The sequence below is a fragment of the Triticum urartu genome, chromosome 4 (assembly GCF_003073215.2).
Source record: "Triticum urartu cultivar G1812 chromosome 4, Tu2.1, whole genome shotgun sequence".
NCBI lineage: Eukaryota > Viridiplantae > Streptophyta > Magnoliopsida > Poales > Poaceae > Triticum > Triticum urartu.
Genome location: NC_053025.1, coordinates 32,584,886 through 32,607,786, shown reverse-complemented (window position 1 = coordinate 32,607,786; position 22,901 = coordinate 32,584,886). Strand labels below are relative to the sequence as shown.

Sequence of the window (22,901 nt, the reverse complement as noted above, 5' to 3'; positions counted from 1 at the left end):
TTTCTTAAAGAAGAGTTGTATATGATGCAACCAGAAGGTTTTTTCAATCCTAAAGGTGCTAACAAAGTGTGCAAACTCCGGCGACCCATCTATGGACTGGTGCAAGCATCTCGGAGTTGGAATATACACTTTGATAAGGTGATCAAAGCATATGGTTTTATACAGACTTATGGTGAAGCCTGTATTTGCAAGAAAGTGAGTGGAAGCTTTGTAGCATTTCTGATAATATATGCGGATGACATATTGTTAATCGGAAATGATATATAATTTATGGATAGTATAAAAGGATACTTGAATAAGAATTTTTCAATGAAAGACCTCGGTGAAGCTGCTTACATATTGAGCATCAAGATCCATAAAGATAGATCAAGACGCTTGATAAGATTTTTAATGAGTACATAACTTGACAAGATTTTGAAGTAGTTCAAAATGGAACAATCAAAGAAGGAGTTCTTGCCTATGTTGCAAAGGTGTGAAGTTGACTAAGACTCAAAACCGACCACAGCAGAAAATAGAAAGAGAATGAAAGTCATTCCCTATGCCTCATCCATAGGTTCTATAAAGTATGCTATGCTGTGTACCAGACCTATTGTGTACCTTGCCATGGGTTTGGCAAGGGGGGTACGATAGTGATCCAAGAGTGGATCACTGAACAATAGTCAAAATTATCCTTAGTTACCTAAGAGGACTAAGGAAATGTTTCTCGGTTATGGCGGTGATAAAGAGTTCGTCGTAAAGAGTTACGCCGATGAAAGCTTTAACACTAATCCATATGACTCAAAATCTCAATCTGGATACATATTGAAAGTGGGAGCAATTAGCTAGAGTAGCTCCATGCAGAGCATTGTAGACATAGAAATTTGCAAAATACATACGGATCTGAATGTGCCAGATCCGTTGACTAAACTTCTCTCACAAGCAAAACATGATCACACCTTAGTACTCTTTGGGTGTTAATCACATGCAGATGTGAACTAGATTATTGACTCTAGTAAACCCTTTTGGTGTTGGTCACATGGCGATGTGAACTGTGGGTGTTAATCACATAAAGATGTGAACTATTGGTGTTAAATCACATGGCGATGTGAACTAGATTTTTGACTCTAGTGCAAGTGGGAGACTGAAGGAAATATGCCCCTAGAGGCAATAATAAAGTTGTTATTTTATATTTCTTTATATCATTATAAATGTTTATTATTCGTGCTAGAATTGTATTAACCGGAAACTTGATACATGTGTGGATACATAGACAAAACACCGTGTCCCTAGTAAGCCTCTACTAGACTAGCTCGTTTATCAAAGATGTTTAAGTTTCCTAACCATAGACATGTGTTGTCGTTTGATGAACGGGATCACATCATTAGGAGAATGATGTGATGGACAAGACCCATCCATTAGCTTAGCATTATGACCGTTCAGTTTTATTGCTATTGCTTTCTTCATGTCATATACATATTCCTTTGACTATGAGATTATGCAACTCCCGGATACTGGATGAATACCTTGTGTGCTATCAAACGCCACAACATAACTGGGTGGCTATAAAGATGCTCTACAGGTATCTCCGAAGGTGTTTGTTGGGTTGGCATAGATCGAGATTAGGATTTGTCACTCTGAGCATCGGAGAGGTATCTATGGGCCCTCTCGGTAATGCACATCATAATATGCCTTACAAGCAACGTGACTAATGAGTTAGTTGTGGGATAATGTATTATGGAACAAGTAAAGAGACTTGCCGGTAATGAGATTGAACTAGGTATGAAGATACCGACGGTCGAATCTCGGGCAAGTAACATACCGATGACAAAGGGGATAACGTATGTTGTCATTGCGGTATGACCGATAAACATCTTCGTAGAATATGTGGGAACCAATATGAGCATCCAGGTTCTATTGTTGGTTATTGACCGGAGAGGTGTCTCGGTCATGTCTACATAGTTCTCGAACCCGTAGGGTCTGCACGCTTAACGTTCGATGACGATTTTGTATTATATGAGTTATGTGATTTGGTGACCGAATGTTGTTCGGAGTCTTGTATGAGATCACGGACATGACGAGGAGTCTCGAAATGGTTGAGAGGTAAAGATTGATATATGGGACAATGGTATTCGGACACCAGAAGTGTTTCGGGATGCACCAGGTACTTATCGGGTCACCGGAAGGGGTTCCGAGCACCCCCGGCAAAAGATATGGGCCTTATCGGCCAAGAGGGGAAACACACCAGCCACAAAGGGGCTGGTGCACCCCCTCCATATGGGCTGGCCAAATTGGAGAAGGAAAGGGGAAGAAGGAAAGAAAAAAGGGAATAGGATTCCCCCTTCCCCCTCTTCCCTTCCTACTCCGAATAAGAATAGGAAAGGGGGGAGGCAGAATTGGGAGGACCCCAAGTAGGGCGCCCCCTTGGCTGCCACTCCTCCCCTCCAACCTATATATATGAAGGGGGGGCACCGCTAGATGACACAACAAACATTGTTAGCCGTGTGCGGCGCCCCTCTCCATAGTTTACGCCTCCAATCATATTCACGTAGTGCTTAGGCGAAGCCCTACGCGGATCACTTCACCATCACCGTCGTGCTAATGGAACTCTCCCTCGACACTTTGCTGGATTAAGATTTCGAGGGACGTCATCGAGCTGAACATGTGCGGAACTCGGAGGTGTCGTACGTCCGGTGCTTGATCGGTCGGAACGAGAAGAAGATCGACTACATCAACCGCGTTAACAAATGGTTCCGCTTTGGGTCTACGACGGTATGTGGACACACTCTCCCCCTCTCCTTGCTATACATCTCCTAGATAGATCTTGCGTGATCGTAGGAATTTTTTTAAAATTACATACTACGTTCCCAAACAGATGTGATATACGTTATTGTATGAGATGATCATGTTTTGTAAAAGTTATCGGCAACTCACAGGAGCCTTATGGTTGTCGCTTTATGGTATGAAATGCAATCGCCATGTAATTGCTTTATTTTATCACTATGCGTTAGCGATAGTCGTAGAAGCAATAAGATTGGCGAGACGACAACGATGCTACGATGGAGATCAAGGTGTCAAGCCGGTGATGATGGAGATCATCACGGTGCTTTGGAGATGGAGATCAAAGGCACAAGATGATGATGGCCATATATCATGTCACATATTTTGATTGCATATGATGTTTATCTTTTATGCATCTTATTTTGCTTAGTACGGTGGTAGCATTATAAGATGATCCCTCACTAAATTTCAAGGTATAAGTGTTCTCCCTGAGTATGCACCGTTGCGACAGTTCGTCGTGCCGAGACACCATGTGATGATCGGGTGTGATAAGTTCTATGTTCGCATACAACGAGTGTAAGACAGTTTTGCACGTGCAGAATACTCGGGCTAAACTTGACGAGCCTAGCATCTACAAACATGGCCTCGGAACACTGAGACCGAAAGGTCAATCATGAATCATATAGTAGATATGATCAACATAGAGATGTTCACCATTGAAAACTACTCCATCTCACGTGATGATCGGACATGGTTTAGTTGATATGGATCACGTGATCATTTAGATGTCTAGAAGGATGTCTATCTAAGTGGGAGTTCTTAATTAATATGATTAATTGAACTTAAATTTACCATGAACTTAGTCCTGATAGTTTTTACATATCTATGTTGTAGATCAATGGCCCGTGCTACCATTCCCTTGAATTTTAATGCATTCCTAGAGAAAGCTAAGTTGAAAGATGATGGTAGCAACTACACGGACTGGGTCCGTAACTTGAGGATTATCCTCATTGCTACATAGAATAATTACGTCCTTGAAGCACCGCTAGGTGCAAGGCCTGCTGCAGGAGCACCTTCGGACGTTATGAACGTCTGGCAAGCTAAATCTGATGACTACTCGATAGTTCACTGTCCCATGCTTTATGACTTAGAATCAGGACTTCGAAGACGTTTTGAACGCCATGGAGCATATGAGATGTTCCAGGAGTTGAAGTTAATATTTTAAGCAAATGCCCGAGTTGAGAGATATGAAGTCTCCAACAAGTTCTATAGCTGCAAGATAGAGGAGAACAGTTTTGTCAGTGAACACATACTCATAATGTTTGGGTACCATAATCACTTGACTCGGCTGGGAGTTAATCTTCCGGATGATAGTGTTATTGACAGAGTTCTTCAATCACTTCCACCAAGGTACAAAGGCTTCGTGATGAACTATAATATGCAAGGGATGGAAAAGAAGGAGCATCAAGTGTTGATGGTTAACAAGACCACTAGTTTCGAGAAAAAAGGCAAAGGAAAGAAGGGGAACTTCAAGAAGAATAGCAAACAAGTTGCTTCTCCCGGGAAGAAGCCCAAGTCTGGACTTAAGCCTGAAAGTGAGTGCTTCTACTGCAAAGGGACTGGTCACTAGAAGCGGAACTACCCCAAGCATTTGGCGGATAAGAAGGATGGCAAAGTGAAAGGTATATTTGATATACATGTTATGTATGTGTACCTTACTAATGCTTGTAGTAGCGCCTGGGTGTTTGATACTGGTTCTGTTGCTCACATTTGCAACTCGAAATAGGGGCTACGGATTAAACGAAGATTGGCTAAGAATGAGGTGACGATGCGTGTTAGAAATGGTTCCAAGGTCGATATGATCTTCATCAGCACGCTACCTCTACATCTACCTTCGGGATTAGTTTTAGACCTGAATAATTGTTATTTGGTGCCAACGTTGAGCATGAATATTATATCTGGATCTTGTTTGATGCGAGACGGTTGTTCATTTAAATCAGAGAATAATGATTGTTTTATTTATATGAGTTATATCTTTTATGGTCATGCATCCTTGATGAGTGGTCTATTTTTGTTGAATCTCGATCGTAGTGATACACATATTCATAATATTAACGCACCCTTGATGAGTGGTCCACAAGCGACACACGTTATCACTACTAGCATGTTGCGCACATAAGTGGGCAGCAAAGTTAGCCTCACATCTTACAAAGATCAAATTACAATGTAGCAATTGTGAAGCGATCTCTTGAATTTGATGGAGGATTCCCATAATTTCAGACCGATGATGTTGACGAGCCTCCCAAAGTTGCACCAAATTATGATAGCCAGTTTCGACCGTTAGCCGCTGGAATTTCAAAGTATTTGGAAGATCAACACCATCACGGTATGCGAGCGCTTCCACCGACAGGGCATTGGCCACAGAATTGTACCAACGACTTCTTGCAACAAGGATTCGACCCATACTATCTCGTGCCACACATCCAGTAGCCCTAGTACCAATTGTAGGATTAAAACTTCCATCTACATTTTTCTTTATATCGTTTGCAGGAGGAGGGTTCCACTTAACTAGTTTCTTCTCATGATGATCAGTGGGATGAGTGGCACCAGATACCTCTTGTAGCACCTCTGCTACCCATCGGGCAACTTTGCTTGGTGAGAAGTTCTTATCTCCCCCTTTTTCCTTGTTTCGACTGGTCCATATGGCATATGCCGCTGTTGTAATAGTCGCAGCATCCTTCGCAGAACATACCTTCCCGTTGATGATATCTGATGCCCATGTTTCCGGGTGAAGACGAGGGAGTTTGATGCTAGTTGCCTTATTTACATCTTTCCATGTTGCTTTAATAGATGGACACGATATAATCGCATGGAAGATAGACTCATCATTATTTCCACAGAAAGAACATGCCCCAATATGTTCAATATGTCTTCTCTTTAAGATACCCATGGTAGGAATGAACTCATGAAGTACTCTCCACCAGAAATGCTTTATCTTTGGGAGAACTTTGAGTTGCCAACATAGCCTCCACATGGGGTGATCAGAACCTCATGATGATGTTGGATCAATGTGCCGGCGTGCAGCTGCATTACTCAATAAATAGTGATAAGCTGAGCGCACTAAATACATATCATGTTTCTCGAATGCCCAGGCTAAAGTGTCATAGTCCAAACCACCAAGAGGAATGGAGAGGATTGCATCAACATACGAAGGGAGGAAAGAGTTTCTTATGAGATGATCATCCCATGTTCCATCTTCGTGAATGAGGTCACGCACTAGAGTAAGGTGAGTATTATCAGGTTTCCACACGGGGCGTAGTGATGAATTAGACATGATCCATTTATATTCCCAAATATTGATCTCTGTGCCCGTTCCCACCATTTTGATGAGACCTATGTTTAGGACAGTTCACCCATTAATAATCGCTCGCCAAGTATGCGATGAGTGTTTCCCTTTCTTAGCTTGCATAAAATCGTAATGCGGGTAATATTTTCCTTTTAATACCCTAGCAAATAATGGTTGTGGCTTCATCATTAAACGCCATCCTTGTTTCCCAAGCATCGCGAGATTGAATGTAGGGAGATCACGAAAGCCCATACCACCATGAAGTTTGGAGTGAGTCATGTCCGGCCAATTTAACTAATGCATTTTCCTCTTCTCTGGACATCCTCCCCAATAGTAGATGGATATTGACGATGTATTTTTTACATGTAACCGAACTAAGCATGAAACAATTCATTGAATAAATTGGCATGGCTTGCGCCACTGACTTGAGAAGAACATCTCTGCCGGCTGCATTTAGCTTCTTTTCGCACCAACCTGATACCAATGAGCGTACACGTTCAGGAATATGCTCGAAGGCTTCCTTAGTGGGTCGACCAACAGCCATAGGTAAACCCAAGTATTTAGCACCAAGGGCTTCATTTTGGATACCGAAGCTGTTACGCACTTCCATCTTAACATCATGTTCTGTATTTGGACTGAAGAAAACTGATGATTTTTGTTTATTGAGTAGTTGGCCTGAAGCTCGGTTATAATTCTCAATCACAGTCTTAATTCTGTCCGCTCCTTTCTTGGAAGCTTCAGAGAAAATAATGCAATCATCAGAGAACAAAAGATGTGACACCGAGGGGGCATGGATGCCAATTCTGATTCCTTTCGCTAAGTATCTTGGACCAGAATTCTTCAATAAAGAAGACAACCCTTCAGCACATAATATAAATAAATATGGTGATATGGGATCACCTTGTTGAAGTCCTCTGGATGGCTTGAAGAAACTTGAATATTCTCCATTCACATGCATGAAAAAGAGACCGTACATACACATTCCATTATTTGTTGTGTCCAAGCTTCACTAAAACCCAGCGCAAGCATTATTTCTTGAAGATATAGCCATTCTACGCGGTCATAGGCCTTGGCCATATCAATTTTGATAGCACACCCACCGATCTTTCCTTTCTTCCTTTTAAGGTAGTGAATACATTCATATGCCGTTAGAACATTATCAGCTATGAGTCTTCCTGGTATGAAGGCACTCCGTTCTTCCCCAATAATATCCTCAATAATTATTCTCAAGCGATTAGCGAGCACTTTTGAGAAGATTTTATATAACAACATTGCATAAAGAAATAGGGCGATACTGTGACAAAAATTGCTGGTGTTTAACTTTGGGAATAAGAACCAGTACCGTCTTATTAATATCTTCGGGCATCACTCCACTATTCAAGAAATCTAGCACAACTGGTACCAACGCCATCTTTGACTAGATCCCAATGTTTTTGAAAAATCCCGCCATGAATCCATCTACACCCCGGATCTTATTTGGTCCCATACTAAATAGAGCTTTTGAGATTTCATCCTCTGTAAATGGTGCATCCAGGATCAAGTTCATGGCAGTAGTCACATTCTTCTGAACAAAATGAGTGACTAGTGATGGGTTCAGTTCCTCTTGAGCTTGGAAAAGTTGAGCAAAGAAATCCTCAGCCATTGCCTTAAGTTCGGATTGATTAGTAGTGAGAGAACCATCTTCTTTAGTTAGAGGACCAATATGGTTTTGGCGGTTGCGTTCTTTTGCTTTGGCATGAAAAAATGCAGTATTTCTGTCACCATCTTGAAGCCATTGCAACCTAGACCGTTGCCTCATCATTGTTTCCTCACGGCTTAACATATTATTTAGCTGACGGATAAGGTTATGCTCCTCCACTGTTGGTCCTCGGTTGTAACACCCACGATGCGGCTATATCTCCCACGTGTCGGAGCACGACTTAGAGGCATAACCGCATTGTAGGCAATGTCGCAAGAGGGGTAATCTTTACACATCCCATGTACTGAAGAAGAAAAAGAGGTACATAGTTGGCTTACAATCGCCACTTCACACAATAGCATAAATATATCATTACAATCATACAAATACAATCAAGGTCCGACTACGGAACCAAAATAAAGACAACCCCAAATGCATAATGTCCCCGATCGCCCCAACTGGGCTCCTCTACTGATCGTCTGAAAAGGAAATGTAGTATCGTCCTGAGTCCTCATCGAACTCCCACTTGAGTTCAGTCGCATCTCCTGGAACGGTATCATCGGCACCTGCATCTGGTTTTGGAAGTAATCTGTGAGTCACGGGGACTCAGCAATCTCACACCCTCGCGATCCAGACTATTTAAGCTTATAGGTAGGGAAAAGGTATGAGGTGGAGCTGCAGCAAGCACTAGCATATATGGTGGCTAACATACGCAAATGAGAGCGAGAAGAGAAGGCAAAGCATGTTCGAGAATCTATGATGAAGAAGTGATCCTAGAAATACTTACGTTCAAGCATAACCCGAGACCGTGTTCTCTTCCCGGACTCCGCCGAAAAGCGACCATCAAGGCTACACACGTTGTTGATCCATTTTAATTAAGTTAAGTTTCAAGTTTTCTACAACCAAACATTAACAAATTTCCATCTGCCCATAACCGCGGGCACGGCTTTCGAAAGTTCAAATCCCTGCAGGGGTGTCCCAACTTAGCCCATCACAAGCTCTCACGGTCAGCGAAGGATATTCCTTCTCCCAGGACGGCCCGATCAGACTCGGAATCCCGGTTACAAGACATCTCGACAATGGTAAAACTAAACCAGCAAAGCCGCCCGAATGTGCCGACAAATCCCGATAGGAGCTGCACATATCTCATTCTCAGGGCACACCGAATAAGCAATCCGTACAACTAAAACCAACCCTCGAGTTTCCCCGAGGTGGCGCTGCAGGGGGCTCTAGTTTGGACCAACACTCAGAGGAGCACTGGCCCGGGGGTTTAAAATAAAGATGACCCTTGAGTCTGTAGAACCCAAGGGAAAAAGGCTAGGTGGCAAATGGTAAAACCAAGGTTGGGCCTTGCTGGAGGAGTTTTAATCAAGGCGGACTGTCAAGGGGTTCCCATTATAACCCAGCCGTGTAAGGAACGCAAAATCAAGGAACATAACACCGGTATGACGGAAACTAGGGCGGCAAGAGTGGAACAAAACACCAGGCATAAGGCCGAGCCTTCCACCCTTTACCAAATATATATGCATTAAAGTAGACAAGATATAATAGTGATATCCCAACAATAAACATGTTCCAACAAGGAACAAACTCCAATCTTCACCTGCAACTAGCAACGCTATAAGAGGGGCTGAGCAAAGCGGTAACATAGCCAAACAACGGTTTGCTAGGACAAGGTGGGTTAGAGGTTTGACATGGCAATATGGGAGGCATGATAAAGCATGTGGTAGGTATCACGGCATAGGCATAGCAATAGAGCGAGCAACTAGCAAGCAAAGATAGAAGTGATTTCGAGGATATGGTCATCTTGCCTGCAAAGTTCTCCGAGTTGATGTAAGCTTGATCCTCGTAAGCATACTCAACGGGTTCCTCGATCACGTACTCGTCTCCCGGCTCTACCCAAATCAAGAACACAAGCAAAGGGAGACACAATCAACCACGGTGCAATGCGCAAGTAACATGATGCAAAACATGGCATGATATGCGGGATGTGATATGCAATGCATATGCATGCTTCGGAAAGGAAAGACTGAACCAGGCCTTAACTTGGAAAACCAAGAGTGCCGCTGGAAAGATGAGTTGATTTCGGTCGAAATCAATATAAAGATCACCGGAATCGGATGCACGGTTTGCAAATGGCAAGCAAAACAATAATGGCACCAATCTGTGATTAACAGCACGATGCCATCTAAATGCATCAAGAAAAATAAGGTACTGCTCTCTAACATAGTAACAAAGCACATGGCAGTGATCCACTCAAGATGCTTTACAAAAGATGAACACTGAGCTACGGCTAAATCACACAATAGCAGGTTCAAACAAGCATGACAAAAGTGCAAAAGATATCAGGTTCACAGACTTAGTGAAAATAACAACATGCCAGGATTTAACATCAGGAAGCAATGTTTAGAGCCAGATAACAACATGCTACAGGAACATATCGTGGCAAAGCAAGGCATGACATGAACCTACTCAAAGCATATAACAAAAGTCCCTTACTGACGACAAGCCAAAAGGGATCAGAAAATTCAATGGCACCCATGTAAACTTAGCAGAAAACTGAGCATGGCAAAAACAGAGTTACGTAGGCATGTTTGCGAGCTCGATGCACTCACCACAAGGCATTGCATGACAAACTAAGCATACACCCAGCAAGAAGACATGATAAATAAGCTAACCATGTCAAGAACACTCTCATAGCATGCATGAATAAACTACAACAACCTCGGCAAAATTGCTTAACACGTAAACAATCTGCCAGGAACATTTTATAGCAAAAGTAGAGCAAGATTGAGTCATGCTAGAGTACCCCATAATTGAAAACAAAGGCATAGATCGATAGAACATAACAATATCTCAAAATCATCCTTACTGAACATGCTCAAAAGAGGCATGGATCACTCTGTAGCAACAAGAATACATGACATAAAAATATCATCAGGGAAATGACTTAGAAGAATTCTAAGTCCCTGAAATCAGTAACATCACGAGAGCTACTTTGCATGCTTGTGCTAGTCACCACATTGATCACAAAAATACATGGAATACACCCCTGTAAAGATGGCATGGCATAGCCCAAAACACATGTAGGGCTAAAGTTCATAGGAGGCACACATTAAACATGGCAAAAATGACAAATGTCCATAATCTGTTAAGAAACAAAAACTAACATTACATAGCACTCTTGCAACAGCATTTAGGGCGTCAAGATGAACTTAAATGAACATGGTGCAATGGAATGAAATGAAATGCACATCCAGACGAACAATTTGATATGCTACACACCCAAAATTGAGCTACAGATGCAAAGTTATGACATGATGAAGATGCCTAAAAATACTGAAAAACTGGGGACTTAGTGGAAATAATAGACCTCGAGGTAAAAGTCAATGGCACGGAAACCGAGGCTCGTCGGAGCTCTCACCGGAGCTCGGGGAGAAAGCAGTGGGGCTCGCCAGAGATGGCAGATCCGGGCCGGATCTCGCCGGATCCGGCCAGACTCCGGCGCGGGGAGGCGGAGGAGGCCGCGACCGGGCGCGGTGGCGGCGCAGGGCGTCGGTGGCGCGCGGCGCCGGCGAGGCGGACGGCGGCGAGCAGTGCGGCGGCGGGGCAGAGCTGGCGAAGGTGGCTGGGCGGCGTGCGTGCGGCGGGGAGCGGGCGGAGCGCGCCGGGCTTGGGGGGGACCGACCCGGGCTCGGGCGGGTCGGCGGCGATGTGGGCACGGGCTGCCCACGTGGCAGCCCCTGGTTGGTCCGGGCGGCGGTGCGGACGTGTCCGGCGGCAGCGGGGGAAGAGGAGCTAGGGTCTGGACCCGAAAATGAAGGAGGGGGAGGCCTATTTATACGTAAAGGAGCTAGGAGACTCCAAATGGAGTGTAGTTTTCGGCCACACGATCGTGATCGAACGACCGAGAGAATGGAGGGGGTTTAGGTGAGTTTTGGGTCACTTTGGAGAGGTGTTGGGCTGCAACACACACGAGGCCTTTACGGTTCCTCGGTTAACCGTTGGAGTATCAAACGGACTCCAAATGGCACGAAACTTGACAGGCGGTCTACCGGTGGTATGCCAAGGCCGCTTGGTAAGTCTCGGTCCAATCCGAGAACATTTAACACCCACACACGAAAAGAGACCAAAAGGGGACACCGGAGGACATAGGAGTGCCGGAATGCAAAACGGACAACGAGAAAATGCTCGGATGCATGAGACGAACACGTATGCAAATGCGATGCACATGATGACATGATATGAGATGCTTGACAAGGACAAAAAACAAAACGAAGACAAAACCCAACAACGAGGAAATATCATAACTTAGTGCCGAAAATGGCAAGAGTTGGAATACAAATATGGCAAGTTACATACGGGGCGTTACATCGGTAGGAAGATACAGAACGAAGCTCCTTCAATTTTCCCGAATCACCTTGATACTTTTGCGGACTAAACCAAATTTAATATAACTCCAGTGTTGCAAATCATTCTGAACTCTTCGTAAGGTGGATGCAATACCATTCAAATCATTCTGAACATTGTTCCTCTTCCATGCACCCTTAACAATATATTCATAGTCCTCATGTGAACACCACATATTTTCATACCTGAAGGGTTTAGATGCCCTTTTATAAGCACTTGGATTATGGCCTCTTTTAATTTCTATCACCAGAGCACAGTAGTCTGACATAGTGGTCTGCACATGCTGAACCCATGAATTTGGAAAAGCATCTACAAATTCAACATTGGCTAAGGCTCGGTCGAGACAGATCTTAACATTGTTCTTTCCGTGTTGCCGATTATCCCAAGTACATGGTACTCCAACATAACCAAGATTCAATGAAATCACAGTAGTTGACAGCCTCACGAAAACCATCCATTTGCCATTCCTCCCTTGCCCCAGAACCAAAATATTCAGAATTGGGAAAAGCACCTCATTGAAGTCCCCAACACATAACCAGGGGCTTTTGAACCGTCTCTTTAAATACTTCAGCAAGTACCAACTATCTTTTCGATGTTCGCAACGAGGCTCTCGATAGAATCTTGTAATCCTGAATTCTTTCCACTCCGAGTTATCCAAAGAGATAAAACTCATCTATATGGGCTTTAGCAAAAGATTTCAAGCTCACACAAATTTATTTCTTCGACCACAATGCAATACGACCACTTCGCCCGTCAGACTTAACACATAGTCCATGGGGAAAACCCATCATGCTATTATTAGAGAGATTATTAGTAATCTGGGACAGAGAGATTCTTGCATTGCCCATATTCGTCGGAACTGTAATACTGCTAGTCATGCCTTAACTAATTTTGAAAGGTTGCAACGCCGAACTATGGTTTGCATTTGTTCTGGTCCAGAGAAGATCCTGAAACTTATTGGACGAGATTGTACTAATATGTGATTGTACTAATCAGTTATTTTTCGGGTTTTGAGGGCTCTACTAGACTTGCTCTAACATCGGCAAATTACTACTCTATATTACTCCCTACTGTAAGCAGTCTTAGAGACTATAAAGTTGTACTCCACAGAAGATCCTCCCACCTGAACGCCGCAGTTCAAGCCCCCCACGCTTTCTCCCTCCCATCTTACCGTTTGGGGTCACCGACCTCCATCCAAGTGCCAACAAGACCAGTACAGTCCAGTAGTACACCCCGAGGGCACCCCCGTCATTGCGCCCCACACAGTGTGAGCGTGCCCTCTGCCACTGCCATCACAGTGGCCACGCCCCACTGTTTTAAATCCCCCTGCCGCTCTCCTCCGCCGCCCCCCTTCCCTCCCCTCCCCTCCCAATTCCTCCCCCCAAACCCGCCCCGATTCACCGGCGAGCGCCCCCGCGACTCTCCCACCCCGCAGACCGGCCGGGCGGAGGAGGGCATGGCGTACATGTGCGCCGACAGCGGCAACCTCATGGCCATCGCGCAGCAGGTGATCCAGCAGCAGCAGCAGCACAACCAGCAGCAGCAGCGGCACCACCACCACCACCACCACCTCGCCCCGCCGCCCATGCCGATGCCGCCCGCCCCCGCGCCCCCGCACGCGCAGATCCCGGGCTCGCTGCCGTTCGGGGCCGCCGGGTCCGCGGCCTGGCCCCAGGGAGAGAACTTCTTCTCCGACGTCTTCGGGGCGTCCGCCGCGGATGCCGTTTTCTCCGACCTCGCCGCCGGCGCGGACTTCGACTCCGACGTGTGGATGGAGAGCCTCATAGGCGACGCCCCCGTGTTCCAGGACTCGGACCTCGACCGCCTCATCTTCACCACCCCGCCCCCGGCCGAGGCCGAGGCGGAGGCCGTCGCGCGGGACGAGAATGCGCCGGCCGCGCTCCCCCCGGTCGCCGCCGCGGCGCAGGCGGCGTGTTCTTCCCCGGGCTCAGCCGACGCGTCCTGCTCCGCCCCCATCCTCCAGTCCCTCCTCGCCTGCTCCCGCGCCGCGGCGGCCAGCCCAGGCCTCGCCGCCGCGGAGCTCGCCAAGGTCCGCGCCGCGGCCACCGAGTCCGGGGACCCCGCGGAGCGCGTGGCCTTCTACTTCTCCGACGCGCTCGCTCGCCGCCTCGCCTGCGGCGGCGCGGCGCAACTCGATACGGCGTCCGACGCGCGGCTCGCCTCCGACGAGGTCACGCTCTGCTACAAGACGCTCAACGACGCCTGCCCCTACTCCAAGTTCGCGCACCTCACCGCCAACCAGGCCATCCTGGAGGCCACGGGCGCGGCGACCAAGATCCACATCGTCGACTTCGGCATCGTGCAGGGCATCCAGTGGGCGGCGCTCCTCCAGGCGCTGGCCACGCGCCCCGAGGGGAAGCCGTCTCGGATTCGCATCTCCGGCGTCCCCTCGCCGTACCTGGGGCCGCACCCCGCGGCGTCCCTGGCCGCCACCAGCGCGCGCCTCCGCGACTTCGCGCAGCTTCTCGGGGTGGACTTCGAGTTTGTCCCGTTGCTCCGGCCGGTGCACGAGCTCGACCGGTCCGACTTCTCGGTCGACCCCGACGAGGTCGTGGCCGTCAACTTCATGCTCCAGCTCTACCACCTGCTCGGCGACTCCGACGAGCCGGTGCGGCGACTCCTCCGCCTCGCCAAATCGCTCGGCCCGGCGGTGGTCACCCTCGGGGAGTACGAGGTGAGCCTCAACCGCGCCGGCTTCGTCGACCGATTCGCCAGCGCGCTCAGCTACTACCGGGCGGTGTTCGAGTCGCTGGACGTGGCGATGGCGCGGGACTCCGAGGACAGGGCGACGCTGGAGCGGAGCATGTTCGGGGAGCGCATCCGCAGGGCCGTCGGGCCGCCCGAGGGCGCCGACAGGACCGACAGGATGGCCGGCAGCGCCGAGTGGCAGGCGCTCATGGAGTGGTGCGGCTTCCAGCCCGTCCGCCTCAGCAACTACGCCGAGAGCCAGGCCGAGCTCCTGCTCTGGGACTACGATGCCAAGTACAAGTATTCGCTCGTCCAGCTGCCGCCGGCGTTCCTCTCGCTCGCGTGGGAGAAGCGGCCTCTGCTCACCGTCTCCGCCTGGCGGTGACCCCTTCCTTCGATCGACGGACGAAATTAATTAATGGTTAGCAGCAGATCGTTCTCCCTGAAGCTTTTGTAATTTGTACTCCTAGTTTCATCCCTCCCTTGAAAAAAAAGCTCTGTTTATTTATTTAGGATTTCGAATTATTATTACATGGTAATGGCTAGGAGGAGGAAATTTAGTTGAACTACTAGCTTGTCAGATGCCTGTTTTGCAGCATGTTATTATAGCTGGGGTTAAGTAGTAGACCAAATGTAGTGCTAATTGTATATGGATTTAGAGCATGCTATGTAGTAGGCCTTTAGGGGGAGATTTATCATCGCTCATACTATGATTTTTGGATTATGGTAATTGATGTTGTTATTTATGCTGCACATGAAATTGAAAATTGCTACTCCTATGTGTTGCTGGTAATATTGCTGTCAAGATGTGGATGATAGTTCCTCCATCTACATTTCCAAGTTAAGTCTCCTTTGCAGCTTCTGAACCCCCCTTTCCATGTTCTGTTATGAAAGCTCTAGTGTAAAAAATGCTCTTATATTATGGGACGGAGAGAGTAGTCCTCAATTTGAAGTTGCCGTTTTATCTTTTATCTGAGTAGGTAGCCAGGCTGAATTTGTTCTTCCATGAGCTAATTTTGGGTTTTGCCGTCAATCCCCAGTGATCTCCATTCTAGTCGTGCATTACCATTGTACTTGCACATTTCCTTAGCAGCAAATCAATCAAGGCAAATGTGGTATTGTCAGTTATGTCTTGAAAAGTATTCTCTCATCGTATACTGTATATATTACTCTGGTATGTCTCATTTGCAACTCCTTTACTGTATATATACTCTGTATATATAGCAAGTCAAGCCTCCTTTGCAGCTTCTGAACTCTTCTTTCCATGTTCTGTTATGAAGCTCTATAAGTAGTTCTCAGTTTGAAGTTGTCGTTTTATCTGAGTAGGTAGCCAGGCTGAATTTGTCCTTGTGTGAGCTAATTCGGGGTTTTGTCGTCAAACCCTGGTGATCTCCATCGTAGTCGTGCATTTCCATTGTAGCCAATCAATCAAGTTGACCTCTGTATTTTTCATTAGTTGTTTTCTTACAATGTATTGACTTGACTGTAACTTGTCAAGCTGTACACTGTATACTGTATTTACAACTGCAATTGGAGGTTTGCAAATGTGCAATTCAGTAGCTGCACATTTCCTTTGTAGCGAATCAATCAAAGCAAACATAGCGTTGTCAGTTATGTCTCAGAAAGTATTATGTATATTACTGTATATGTATATTAGCAACAAATGTTTCCATTCAACTGTTTGCTTTGATAAATTATGTCTTGGAACTATTTTCTCCCTGGACTTGTATCTGAATAAACATGCTCTAACTTTAGATGACTTTTTTTTAGAGAGCTTTAGATAACTTTCATTCTTGGCAAAGCACATTTTTTCCCACTCAACAGCTTATTTTGATGCGCTCCATAGTGTGAACTGATGTTACTCTAGCACTCTGTTACATTTCTTTGTTGATGATGCAAGCTGTCACATCTTATTACAAGGCGTTAGAAAATTTATCTTGACCTAGAAGGTAGCATCTTTTTTTAACACCTGCTTTGCCTCTTCTTCCGGAGCTTTTAACTTGTTCTTATCTTTGACCGGCTTTTGCCTTTTGGCCATCTGAACTCTCGAGATTGCACACGCCCACACCTGCTGTTGTTTTCAGGTTCTTTCGGTTTCTTGGACTACTGCAGTTGCCTGGTTGGCCTTTTGACCAACCAAATTGCTAATGGTCAAGATTTACAGCTAGCGTTGCCCTGTCCCGACTCTCTCAAGCAAGGAATTTTAAATATAGCATGGCCAATAAACAGTTGCAGAATTCTAAATATGGCATGGCCAATAACAGTTACAGTACCCATTTTTCAGTGTCCTGGTGATTTACCTGCTCTAAAACTAAAATTCATGTTTTGGGCAGATTGGCTCATCTGAAGCCTGACTGCCTGGTTTAGCTGCACCTGATTTCCAAAAAGGAACTGCAGAAGTGCACTGCAACTTGAGAGTCTTTTTCTAGGGTGAGTGCTGGGTGTGGCCACGATCTTGACTCTGGGTTGCGCATGTACCCACCCTCTATGGATCTCGCGGCCACTTGGAGTTGTCGCAGCAAGGCGTCCAAAATAGCCTGCACTCCGATTTGATTTGCGTGGAGAACTCCAACAAGAGTGGCCGGCCGACTAGTCGGCCAACTGCGGCTGTTATCATCATCATCAACATCTCCTTGACCGGCCGGCTTGACGTTGCCGCTGATTCGAGTGGATCCGTGCGGGCAGTGGTGCTGGTCTCCTGGTGCTCCCCACTGGGAGTGTACATCTACGTCGGAAAGCTGAGAGCCACTACGTTTGTGTTCGTGTCTCCAGTGGCAGTACTGGATAAGATAGTGGTAAAGAGCGGTAGACGCATCGTGCAATGCTGGCTGTCTCGGTCTGGCTTTAGCGGGACCTCAAAGTTCCAAAGGGCCCGGAGGAGAACGATCGTGCCTATGTTATGAATCGTTATCCATGGCTCCAGTCAACTATAGTATGGCGCAGCAAATGCAGCACTGAGGCTGAATGGCTCATGACCATTCAGCCTCAGTGCTGCATTTGCCTAACACTGAGCGGACGAATTGTGGATTTGTCATGACAGATACACAGTGTCAAACACCGGACTTGGCAAATTCGACCCTTCAAACACTTGCGAACGCGTCGACAGTGACCGATCACGCCTTAAAAAATGCATTCCACATCCGGATACCTCAAGTCCATATTATTACATGCAACGTAGCGATCTTTGAGTGGAGCTTTGTCCGGTTCCGCTCCCCACCCGCCCGGCTTCGCCGTGGCCATGTCAGGCGGCTGGCTGCGCCCCTCAGAGTGTTGGTCCAGTTGCCGGCAAGGTAGGGCAGTGCATGGGACATGAGCCGGCTCATGGGACTCAAGGCGCTGCCGTTTCCCATGCCCTGCTCTTCCTCGTCGAAGCCCGGAACCCGTTGGGTGCCCGTGGATGTCAGCTCGATGACGGTTTCGTCCGGGGACGAGCCACCGACGTCCACCACGATGCAGTTGCGGCGCCCGGACCGATGCGCCATACAGGGTGCCGGAGAATGCGACCCCGCCTCGTTGACATCCACCGCCACGAGGGCTGCTGCCGCCTCCTGCGCCCGGTGCCTTGCACGGCGGGCACGCCCTGCCATGGCCTCGTCGGACAAGGCCCATGATGTGTCCCGATGCTCGCCGCGCCAACGGAGGGGTTGCGCATCCACCAGCGTGTTCGGACGGCAGACAGACCGGACGGCCTCCGGCGAGGCAGCTACGGCTGCCTAGCACCGAATCCATGCACTATTTGAGCGGACACAATGGATTCCCGACGGATGGAGTCCGAGCGCAGCCGTGCAAGGGCCTCCTCTCGGGCGTGGCGGAGCGCAAGCCGAAGGCCGTCTCCTCCTTGAGGCTGCGTGAGATGAGCTCGGGGTCAACGGATCTGAAGGTGAAGGACTCGGATCCGCTGCCCGCCATGCCGGAGACGAGCTTGGGTGGCAGAGGGGAGTGGAGGGGTGAGGAGTCAAGTGACTATGGTTTGGTCCAGCGAGCGGATGTGGAGTAATTTATGTGGTGTCGGGCGAGCCAGCGTGGACCGGGCCCGACGTGGCGGGCGTGCCCATGCGTCACATATCCTCCCCATATTTAGGCTGGATATGAGGGATGTCGGTCAGCCCGGACATTTGAGAGCCGTTTGAGAGGACTGTTCGGGTCAAAAGAAAACGTGACCAGACAGACTGGCGGCCCGGCCGGGCGTATGAGACGGGTTTGAGGCGCTCAGCTGTAGATGCTCTTAGAACATGTCCAAGGGAAGCCCCCAAATGTGCCCCCCCCCCCCCTCCCCAAAATTCCCCCATTTTTCCGAACTATTCGTAAATCCCTAAAGTCAGTCCATATTGGGGAGGGTATTAGGATGTCCAGACATTCTATCAAGTAGGATCCGGTGCACTTTGGATCAATTTCTCTCCTTTCTCTATCTCTTTACATCCCCACCAATTATATGCATGTGTCCAGACAATTTTGAATACATTGAAGACACTGTTGTGTACCGGACAAATGAGGGAAAGGAGCGGACATGTCCTAAGACAAAAGAGGGAGGGGGGGGGGGTGTGCATATTTGAGTTTTGCTCTTGCCCCTTCCCATTAGATTTGCTCTTCACGCGTACACAGCTGCTAATAGAAATATGTTTCATTGAGTAACATGCATTATATGTTTTACGTTTTAGATCTATAAACATGATTCTCTAATTTATCATTCGAAACACCATGAAAAAGAGTTGGAATTCTTGACAATATTTACACGAGAAGTATCTTTTCTTTATAAAAAGGATATCGTTCGTAGCTGCAATGACTGATGCACGCAACTGCTTCACGAGACGTGCATATCATGAACAAAAAGTAGTTGGAAACAAGCGTATGAGGTTGTACTGTACTTGATACATATTTTTTTAGCTCAATTTACACGAGATAGATAGCATAGCGGGTAAGATTTCACTTACTACTCATGAATGAGAAGCATTTTAAGCATATGTCTACAATTTTCAATGGGATATCACACACTTTCTCGTTCTCTCCCCGTGTGTTCGCGCGCACGTGTTTGTGTGTGTGTTTGTGTGTGTGTGTGTGTGTGTGTGTGTGTGTGTGTGAGAGAGAGAGAGAGAGAGAGAGAGAGAGATGGGTACAATTTTGGGAGGTCAAGTAGAAGAGCTTCTTCAAAGTCGGATGCAACTGATCATCAATGTATAAATTGATCAAGACGGTTGTACAATGAAGAAGATGACATATATGTATTTTAATGTATGTTGCTTGTTGTTTAGATCGGACACATCAATATCTCCAAGCTCTAGCGACACCACTAAACTTGCCAAGACTAGGAGGAAGCTAGACGAGAAATTTTTACAAATCTACAAATGCAAGTGAAATAACACGGTGTGTTTTTACTACAGTTTTATCCCTTAAACCAAGGTAATCCTAACACTTTGTCGCTACACTCCCTTTGATAGAAACATCATATGGATTTGTCCCTTGAAGCACCACCCAGGCCCATCATACTTTCCCATTGCCCCTCATGCTAATCAACTGAGATTTGTCTATGCGTCACAATCATTTTTCTTATACATAGAGAAAGTTGTCAAGAGCGCGAGGAAGCTAGACAAGAAATTGTTACAAACTGACAAATGCAAGGGAATACCATGGTATTATTGCTACTATTTCACCCCTTAAACAAAGATACTCTTAAAATATTTTCGCTATACTTCTCGTAGTAGGTCATTTGGCTCGACACCTAAGTTCCATATACTTTCTCAACCCTCTCGCTCTAACCAAGTATGTGCCTATGTTTCATAATAGTCTTCTTATCTGTAGAGCAAGATCGACCCCATATATGATCTCATCGAAAAAAGATCAAATTTATGATGATATTACTTGTGACCAAAGATGTCAACGGCACACACTTTATATAGGGGTGGAAAGTTTTTGAGAAGAGGCAAGCACAATTGGATTAGTGACAATGAGGTTGCCTCAAGAAATATGTACTCATCAAGGGTAAAAGATGGTTGGAAACAAATGGACGGGGTTGTACTTGATATATTAAATTATTTATGTCAATTTGCATGTGCTATATAAAGAAGTACACATGCATCTATCGGGGAGGCATTTTAAATAAATTTAACCCATGTTCCAGTTGTTGCATGTGCACATAGAGAGTGAGAGAAGGTACACGATATAGAGGAGACGTGACAGATCATGTCTGTTAGATCTTCACGACTATAACTAAACATACCATGACCATTCGATCGCCATAATTGTACGCAAACATATCATAACCACTCATCTCCATAATTCTGCATGAATAGATCACAACAGTTAGATAATCATATTTTTTCTAAGGCTCCACTTGGAACACACAAATTCAAAATACGGGAATATGAAAAAAATGTACATGGACAGGAAAAGAATCCATGTGAAAAACAACAAACACCAAAAAATGCCAAAAGCCTGTTTGGTATGTAAGAAAGACAATCCTATGTACCTAAATAGCCGATTCCCACTAACTTCAAATCTCTCAACATGCACAACATGCCATCATGCATGAGAGAACACCTATATGCACTATGCATGCGACTCGTATTCAATACCCATTAACTACAATTCTCTAAATATGATGCCACCATGCAAGGAAAGCACCCATATCAACATGCACTATGCATGCTATTCGCATCAAAATATTACACAACTATGGAATAATCAATTATAATAAACTTTATGCATTTTAGTTTCAATTCATATGCTGTTAGTCTAAATAATAATGTTCATGCATCCAATTCTCATTGAAATAATCACAACCAATCCCCGTAGCAATGCACAAGGTATCATGTAATACCTCCAGTGTCATGCTACAGTGGCCTCACACAAATGGTGCCATGTCATCAAGTTTGACTAAGTCAAATTACCACTTAAGAAAAATCAAAGTCAAATTCAAAATTCAAATTGCAAGTGAAAATTTAAAGTTCACATACATGGTTGAAAAATAGTTCAAATTTTGCAAAATATTCAAAAACAAATCATGGTTGAGGAAAACAACATCACTTGTTTGCTTGTTTGGGCTCTAGCATTTAAAACAGGGACAAAACAGTAATTTAAATGATTTTCTAAATTATGAAAAAATCAAAATATTTCAAATGCTTTCCAAACTTTTTTTGGCAATGTCTAACTTTGTAACACTATTTATAGACCAAGTTTCATATTTTATAAAACTGATTTACTATTAAAATTAAAGGCAAAGTAAAGAATAAAAAATACAGAAAAAAGAGGTAAGAGGCACTGTGCACTCTAGCCCACTGGCTACAGTGTCGGCCCATCCCACCACCCGCTCTTCCCCTACCTCTGTTCACCAGAGGCTGGGTGGACGCCGTGCGCACGTCTGTTGCCGTGGATGGCCACGCGACGGCCATCCGACGACACCCCGACGTCCTACAAAATCCCCCGCGACCCCTGCGTGACCCTAGCTCTGCTCGCCCCCATCCCCCTCTCCCACGCTCGATCTCGATCTCGCCCGAACCCATCCATGGCCGCGCCGCCGTCGTTTGCATAGCCACCGCACACCCCTCGTAGTCTCGCCACGTACATCAGCTCGGGCGGGCTCCTCTTCGTCTCCCTCGCCGCAAGACCAGAGTCGGGGAGCGCCACCGCCGTCGCCAGCGTCATCTTCTCCAACCTTGGCATCCGTCTCGCCGTCAACATGCGCATCTCCGACCATCCCAAGCCTCTTGAGCCGCCCTACGAGTCCGTGGTGAGCTCCTCGCCCCCCCCCCCCCCCCCCCCCCCCCCCCCCCCCCCCCAATTTTTTTCTGTCAAATCCGCCGCCGCAGGGCATCCCCCTCCCTCCTGCCTGGAGTTGCGTCCGGCGCGCTCCCCGGCCGCGCCCGCATGTTCTGGCCGTCCCCTGGCCATGCCTCGTGCGCGTGTCATGCGCTGCGCCCGCGCGTCTCCGCAACAGCCCAGCCTGCGCCCTGCCTCGCCCCGGCTCGTGCTCCCTGCGCCCCGGCCGCCCTGCTGCAACCGCGCCCG

The 22,901-nt window shown here is 46.7% G+C and overlaps 1 protein-coding gene across 1 annotated transcript; it reads left to right on the top strand.

Moving 5' to 3' along the window:
• The first annotated feature begins 13,516 nt into the window (after nt 1-13,516).
• On the top strand, nt 13,517-15,693 carry LOC125550461 (SCARECROW-LIKE protein 7). Its single transcript, XM_048713460.1, has one exon. The coding sequence runs from the start codon at nt 13,648-13,650 to the stop codon at nt 15,283-15,285; it is 1,638 nt and encodes a 545-aa protein (XP_048569417.1). The 5' UTR covers nt 13,517-13,647; the 3' UTR covers nt 15,286-15,693.
• The last annotated feature ends 7,208 nt before the right edge of the window (nt 15,694-22,901 follow it).